Raw genomic sequence first — 7,500 nt, 5'->3', positions numbered from 1 at the left:
TTGACGCATTTAATTCTTCTTTTTATTATATTTTAATTTAAATGAATTTAAATTTATATTTTATTTAAATTTAATTTTTATTTAAATTTAAAATCCCAAACGCATGCATGCGTTTTGGGCTTTTGGGGGTGTACGTACACCCCAGCTGCGCGGCCGCCGCCGTTCGCCGCCGCGCGAAAAGACATAAATGAGTTTTAAATAAAATAAATAAATGAGAAATATAATAAATAAGTATTAATTCATTTACTAATTCAAAAATTAATAAATAAATCCACTTCAATTCAAATTTAAAATGCCTTTTCTTTGCTTTCCTTCAGCAGCAGCAGCAGCAGCAAACGAACTCGCACGGAACAGCCTTTGATCTCATTCTACTTCATTTATTTATCTATTTATTTATTTATTTATTTATTTAAAAATGAAATAAATAAATATATTTAATTGATTAATTAGCAATAAATAAAAGAGCAATAGAGATGCCGAGGGAATGGAAAAACTTTCCTTTCGGGAGAAATCCAACAGAACGAAACTATAATTAAAATAAAATACAATTTAAATAATAACAATTAAAAAGCCACAATTAAAATAAATAAATATTCAAATAAATTCAAATTAAATTAAAATTAAAAAAAGCCTTTTGGGAGTTTTGTTCCCGGGAGGCCTTTAGGTGTACGCACAGCTGCGCATGCAGCAGCTCAATCGAAAGAAATAAAAAAATAAAAATAAAATAAAATAAAATAAAATAAAATAAAATAAAATTAAATTAAATTAAAAATAAAAAAGAAAACAAATAAAATAATGGAGTCATCGACGCGAAAAGGCTGCTGCTGCTGCTCGTTTGCTGACGATAGACACAGCAGCAGCAGCAGCAAGACACGCAACTCGCCTGCTGCTGCTGCTGCTGCTGTTGCTGCATCTGCCGCTGCTGTGCTGCTGCTGTTGCTGCATCTGCTGCTGCTGCTGCTGCTGCTGTCATTGCTACGGCTGCTGCTATTTCTGTGTCCCACTCTGTCAACTGGAAAAAAGCTGGAAATAAATAAATAAATAAATAAATAAATAAATAAATAAATAAATAAATAAATAAATAAATAAATAAATAATTAATTGAATAAATTCAGTTTGGAGTTGTGACGGAGACAGAAAAGCCCAGAGATGCCCTAGACCTCAAGCAGCAGCAGCAAAAGCAGCAGCAGCAGCTGCTGCTGCTGCTACTGGCGTGCGCTCCTGTAATCTGCCGCAGCTGCAGCAGGAGCAGCAGCAGCAGGAGCTGCAGCAGGAGCAGCAGCAGCAGGAGCTGCAGCAGGAGCAGCAGCAGCAGCACGCAGCTGCGCTGCTCTTGCTGCAGATACACCTCCTCGCGTGTCTGCTTCGAGCTGCCTCCTTTCTGCTGCCTCCAGTCGTTGCTGCAGCAGCAGAAGCAGCAGCAGCAGCAGCAGCAGCAGCAGCGCAGCGGCGTAACACAGTAGGCAGGGGACAGAAGCAGCAGCAGCAACGGTGCAAGCAGCAGCAGCAGCAGCAGCAGCAACACCCGCGAGCAGCAGCAGCAACACCCGCAACACACAATAAACAACAACAACAACAGCAGCAGCAGCAGCAGCAGCAGCAGCAGCAGCAGCAGCAGCAGCACTCACTCTTCTTGCTTCTTGAATTTGTTCTTCTGTTAATTTCTTTTTTCTTTTTAAAGAAAGACAAGACACGGAATGCCCCATTTTTAATTTAATTTAATTTAATTTAATTTAATTTAATTCAATTTAATTTAATTTAATTTAATTTATTTACTTTAAATTGTTTTTAATTATCTTAAAAATCCTTTTAATTCTTTTTTAATTTTTTAAATTGATTTAAATTCCTTTTTAATTTCTTTTTATTTATTTTAAATTTATTTTTTATTTTTTTATTTTCTTTTCGCGTCTTTTATTTGCTGCTGCTTCTTTGGCCTCTTTTTGTCTTTTCAATTTTAGACAAAAAGAATAAAAAGAAAAATAAATAAAATAAATAAAATAATAAAATAAATAAAATAAATAAAATAAATAAAATAAATAAAATAAATAAAATAAATAAATAAATAAAATAAATAAATTGCAGAGAAAAGGGACAAAAAATTAAATGCTCTAAGAGGGATAAAAGAGAAAACGCTGCAGCAGCAGCAGCAGCAGCAGCAGCAGCTGCAGCAGCAGCAGCAGCAGAGAGCAGCAGCAGCTGCTGCTTCTTGAGCTTCCTCAGCTGTATTGCAGCAGCAGCGCAGCAAACGGATTCAAATGCAGCAAATAAATACTTTTTGTGCTGCAGTTGCTGCTGCTGCTGCTGCTGCTGCTGCGCCCGCGGCCGACTGCCAGCCCCGCTGCTGCTGCTGCTGCTGCAGCAGCAGCAGCAGCAGCAGCAGCAGCTCTTTTTTGGCTGCGCCCAGAGGCTTTCAAGAGAAAAGAATTAAAATTTAAATTAATTTTTAAAAATTAATTTAATTAAATAAATTAAAAAAGGCTCTTCCCATTTAGCTGCTTCATTCGGCGCAGCAGCAGCTGCCAGGGGCCCCCAGGAGGCCCCAGCTGCAGCAAATACAGACAGCAGCAGCAGCAGCAGCAGCAGCAGCAACAGCAGCAAGCCAGCTGCAACAGAAGCACCAGCAGGAGCAACCGCATCAGCAGCTTCAGATTCAGCAGCAGCAGCAGCAGCAGCGGCAGCAGCAGCAGCAGCGGCAGCAGCAGCAAGGCCTCCCCGCAGCAGGTCAGCTGTGCCAAGATCTCAGCGGGAGCAGCAGCAACAGCAGCAGCTTAGCTGCAGCAGCAGCACCAGCAGCAACAGCAACTGCAACAACAGCAGCAGCAGCAGCAGCAGCAGCAGCAGCAGCACCATGATTGGACCCCGCATCTTTCTGGCAGCAGGAGCATTCTTGCTGCTGCGGGCCGCCATAACGGTTGTGAGAGGTAGGCCTGTTGCTGCTGCTGCTGCTGCTGCTGCTGCTGCTGCTGTTGCTGCACTTAAAGGTGTTGTTACTCCTTTCGCTGTGGCTGCTGCTGCTGCTGCAGTTGCTGCTGCCGTTGCTTCTCCTGAAGCTGCTGCTGGTCCTGTTGCTGCTGCAGCAGCAGCTGCTGCTGCTCCCGCTGCCTACTGCAGCCTTCACTTTGGTGCTGCTGCTGCAGTTGCTTCAGCTGCTTGTGCTGCTGCTGCAGCAGTTGCTGCTGCTGCTGCTGCTGCTGCTGCTGGGTTGAATGCTGCCGCTACAACTCCTGCTGCTGACGCCTGGATTGCTGCAGCTACTGCTGCTACATTTGCTGCCGGCGCTGCTGCCGTAATTTCTGCAGCAGCAGCTGCTGCTGTCATTGCTGCTGCTGCGGCTGCTGCTACTGTTCTTCCTTCTATTGCTGCTGCTGCTGCTGCTGCTGCTGCTGCTGCTGCTGCTGCTGCTGCTGCTGCTGCTTGGTGTGGTGTAGGGCGCCGGGCTCTGGCAGCAGCAGGTGCTGCTGCTGATGCATTTTCTCCTCCCTGGACAGTAAGCAGCAGCAGCAGCAAATAAGTGCTGCTACCGCTGCTGTTGTTGCTACTTCTGCTGCAGTTGTTGCTGCTGCAGCAGCAGCAGCAGCTGCTGCTGCTGCAGCAGCTGCTGCTGCTGCTCCTGTGCTTCGTGTCCGCTAGCCCTGCAGCTCCGACGCCCACATATCACTCGCGCCTCTCTGCTGCTGCTGCTGCTGCCCCTGCTGCCTCCTGCTGCTGCTGCTGCTGCTGCTGCTGCTGCTGCTGCTGCTGCTGCTGCTGCTGCAGGCTGTGGCGCAGCTGCTGCTGGGGGCCCTCATTTGCCTCATTTCGCTTTGCCGCCATTCTGGGGGCCTCAAACCCATAAGACAACTGGGGCCTCAAAAAATGTAATTATTTATTTATTTATTTATTTATTTATTTATTTATTTATTTATTTATTTATTTATTTATTTATTTAAATTAATTAATTAATTAATTAATTAAATTGTTTATTTAATTTAATTCAATTGTTAATTTAGTTTGATTAATTATTTAATTTAATTTTAAATTAATTCGAAGTCGATTTAATTGCGCTTTTCGCTTTTTGATTGTTTGCTTTTTGCTGCAGTGCTCTTTTCTCAAATAAATAAATAAATAAATAAATAAATAAATAAATAAATAAATAAATAAATAAGTAAATAAATAATTAATTAGACTTATTTATTTATTTGTTAATTAATTAATTAATTAATTAATTAATTAATTAATTAATTAATTTATTTATTTATTTATTTATTTATTTATTTTTGTTTTTAGGGACTGGGATGCTCTCCACGATCGCCCGGGCTTCAGGTGTATGTACACCCGACTGCGGTATGCTGCACCCATTCTGAGGAGAGCTGCTGCTGCTGCTGCTGGCGAGCAGCAGCAGCAGCAGCAGCAGCAGCAGCAGCAGCAAGCTGACTTCAGGGAGAAGAAGCGGCAGTGAAGCAGCTGCTGCAGCCTGCAGCAGCAGCAGCAAGTGCTGCAGCAGAGTGAGGGCTGCAGCAGCAGCTGCAGCTGCGGCGTGCAGCGCCAATCCTGAGAAAAGCTGCTGCTGCTGCACGAGCAGCAAAATGCGCAGCAGCAGCAGCAGCAGCAGAAGCAGAAGCATGTGCAGAAGCAGCAGCAGCAAGTGCAGCAGCAGCAGCAGCGAGTGTAGCTGCAGCAGCAGCGAGTGTAGCTGTTGCGGCAGCAAGTGCAGCAGCAGCAGCAGCGAGTGCAGCAGAAGCAGCAGCAGCGAGTGCAGCAGCAGCAGCAGCAGCGAGTGCAGCAGCAGCAGCAGCGAGTGCAGCAGCAGCAGCTGCAAGTGCAGCAGCAGCAGCAGCAACTGAAGTTCTCGTACTTTTCGTTGCATTTTGGTGGCCATTAGTCAATTAATTATCTGCTTTCGTTTACTGAAAAAAAGACTAAACCCTAAACCCTAAACCCTAAACCCTAGAAGCTACTGGCGAGCTGCCAAAGCTAGCCTTTCTTAGGGAGCTTAACCACCATTTAAGGGTTTAGGGTTTGGGGCAGTAGTTAGTGGGCCGAGAAGGCCCACCTGTAACCTAGGGTTTAGGGTTTAGGGTTTAGGGTTTAGGGTTTAGCTTTGCCGTGGTCTTTAGGCACTTAAGAAAGCAACAATTGCAAGGGTTTAGGGCTTAGGGGAGTGCGCTGCAGGCCGTAAACCCGAATTCAGGGTTTACACAACCCTAAACCCTAATCTAGGGTTTGTCGCATGCAGAGGCCAGCGAGCTGCCTGCGCTCCGTGGACGACGAGATGGAATAATTTGAGCAAAATAACAATTTAAAACAATTAAATAATTTAAAATAATTTAAAATAAATTTAGAATAATTTAAAATGAATTTAAAATGAAACAAATGAGAAAACAATTGAGTTCAACTTCCACATTTCAGGTGTCACTACACCTCAGACACAGACAGGGCTGGGGGCCCCTCAAACCCTCTGCTCGCCTTGGGGGCCCCCTGGGGTCTTTTCTGGCGGAATAAAAGCAATTTGAATTAAAAAAAGGAAATAAAAAAGTAATTTGAACTTAAAAAGCTGCAAAAGGGACTTAAAATCCCGAAATTCCGATGTTTTTGCATCCAGGGTGACTCTGAGGCAGCTGCAGCAGCTAGCCAACAGGTCTTCCTTTCTTTCTTTGGCCCATCTTCAAGTTAAATAATTATTTATTTAAATCCATTTTGTTTTTATTTCTTTTTTATTTTATTTGGACGCAAATTTGAGAAAAAAGAACGAAACAGCATTCACGCAAGCAGCAGCAGCAGCAGCAGCAGCAGCAGCAGCAGCAGCAGCCTTGTCTCGCTGCTTTGCTGCGTTCCTCTCCTTTTGGGTTTTGTTTTTCTACTTGAGCGAAAATGGCGGAGGAAAACAAAGGTGAGAAAGGCCAGATCAGCCCCCCCAGTATTTAGGGTTTAGGGTTTAGGGTTTAGGGTTTAGGGTTTAGGGTTTAGGGTTTAGGGTTTAGGGTTTAGGGGTTTAGGGTTTAGGGTTTAGGGTTTAGGGTTTAGGGTTTAGGGTTTAGGGTTTAGGGTTTAGGGTTTGTATTTAGGGTTTAGGGTTTAGGGTTTAGGGTTTAGGGTTTAGGGTTTAGGGTTTAGGGTTTAGGGTTTGTGCGCAGCTTCGTCGGACACCCTCGATGGGACCCTTTTGTGTCTCATGTGCTGTCGCAACTTCTGGACGGACATTTTGAAGCTGAGGTCTTTGAAAATCCTAAACCCTAAACCCTAAACCCTAAACCCTAAAACAGAGGTTTCTGAGATCTAAAAGAAGCAAGTGCTCAAAGCAATCAATTCGTGTCCTCCGCAGCAGCAGCAAGAGCAGCAGCAGCAGCAGCAGCAGCAGCAGCAGCAGCAGCAGCAGTTTTGCCTGTCAGTGCTGCGCTTGCGCTGCAGCCTCGTGTCTTACTTCTTTTGGGTTGGCCTCATTTACTTTTTGGGATCAGTTATATTGCTCGCAGGTGAGGGTTTAGGGTTTAGGGTTTGGGGTTTAGGGTTTAGGGTTTAGGGTTTGGGGTTTAGGGTTTAGGGTTTAGGATTTAGGGTTTAGGGTTTAGGACTTATTTTTCAGGGCTGGGGACGTTTCATTCCTTTTTGTGTCTCGTACCTCCTGCTTTCCAGGGCTTAGGGTTTAGGGTTTAGGGTTTAGTGTTTAGGGTTTAGGGCTTAGCGTTCAGGGTTTAGGGTTTAGGGTTTAGGGTTTAGGGTTTAGGGTTTTGTCTTATTCAGGCTACACTTACAGCGCGCCTCGCGTGCACTCTGAAATCGCCTGCCCGATGACTTCTTCAGTTTATGTTTTTGTTGGATTGTGGCTTTTCCAGGTGAGGGTTTAGGGTTTAGGGTTTAGGGTTTAGGGTTTAGGGTTTAGGGTTTAGGGTTTAGGGCTTAGGGTTTAGGGTTTAGGGTTTAGGGTTTAGGGTTTGTGTGGGGTGTCTTTGCAGTCCCTGATATTCTTTTTCACCTGTTGGGCGTATTCGACAGTCGTCATATCCGGAGAGTAAGCAGCAGCAGCACAGCAGCAGCAGCAGCAGCAGCAGCAGCACTGCAGCAGCAGCAGCAGCAGCACTGCAGCAGCAGCAGCAGCACTGCAGCAGCAGCAGCAGCACTGCAGCAGCAGCAGCAGAGTGGCTGCAGTCGCCGCAGAACCTTCGCCCCACCCCCCAGCCAGCCGCAGCGCGCAGCACCTAGGGCTAGGGCTAGGGTTTAGGGTTTAGGGTTTAGGGTTTAGGGTTTAGGGTTTGCAGAGAGGACCCGGAGAACAGCCTTTTCGAGCAGCTGGGGACTTCGCAGCTGCTGATTGGCTTCTTCGTAAAGACAGTCCCCACTTGGGTCCGCTGCTGCCACCTTTTTTGCTGCTGCCAAATTGCTGTTTGGACTTTCGATTTGCTGCTGCTGCCCGACTGCAACGCGGAGGCTCTCAGGTGGATCGTTGGTCAGCTGCTGCTGCTGCTGCTGCTGCTGCTGCTGCTGCTGCTGCGGTGGGGGGGGGGTGCTGCTGCTGCTCGCCAC

At 45.5% G+C, this 7,500-nt stretch overlaps 3 protein-coding genes across 3 annotated transcripts in view; 2 read left to right on the top strand and 1 right to left on the bottom strand.

The window, feature by feature from the left end:
* ENH_00056870 (hypothetical protein) overlaps nt 1-2,852 on the top strand; it is a gene marked incomplete at both ends in the record, with an annotated part of 4,047 nt that extends 1,195 nt beyond the window's left edge. Inside the window, 2 exons of the mRNA XM_013581704.1 lie at nt 1,138-1,648; nt 2,511-2,852. Of these exons, the coding sequence (XP_013437158.1) occupies nt 1,138-1,648; nt 2,511-2,852 (853 nt within the window). The remainder of the gene's footprint in view (nt 1-1,137; nt 1,649-2,510) is intronic.
* Nucleotides 2,853-3,353: 501 nt separating this feature from the next.
* Nucleotides 3,354-3,813, bottom strand: ENH_00056860 (hypothetical protein; the record flags this gene model as incomplete). The annotated part of the gene is made up of 2 exons (XM_013581703.1): nt 3,354-3,480; nt 3,659-3,813. The coding sequence occupies 2 exons, from the start codon at nt 3,811-3,813 to the stop codon at nt 3,354-3,356; spliced, it is 282 nt and encodes a 93-aa protein (XP_013437157.1).
* Nucleotides 3,814-5,850: 2,037 nt separating this feature from the next.
* On the top strand, nt 5,851-7,320 carry ENH_00056850 (hypothetical protein, conserved; the record flags this gene model as incomplete). The annotated part of the gene is made up of 6 exons (XM_013581702.1): nt 5,851-5,869; nt 6,114-6,192; nt 6,388-6,452; nt 6,721-6,812; nt 6,933-6,988; nt 7,236-7,320. Coding segments are annotated over 6 exons (396 nt in total), but the record flags the coding sequence as incomplete, so codon positions are not given.
* Nucleotides 7,321-7,500: the final 180 nt, after the last annotated feature.

Source organism: Eimeria necatrix, genomic scaffold (genome assembly GCF_000499385.1).
Source record: "Eimeria necatrix Houghton genomic scaffold, Enh_scaff475, whole genome shotgun sequence".
Classification (NCBI taxonomy): domain Eukaryota; phylum Apicomplexa; class Conoidasida; order Eucoccidiorida; family Eimeriidae; genus Eimeria; species Eimeria necatrix.
Note: the sequence above shows the minus strand (reverse complement) of the source record. Positions and strands in the feature narration are given on the sequence as shown.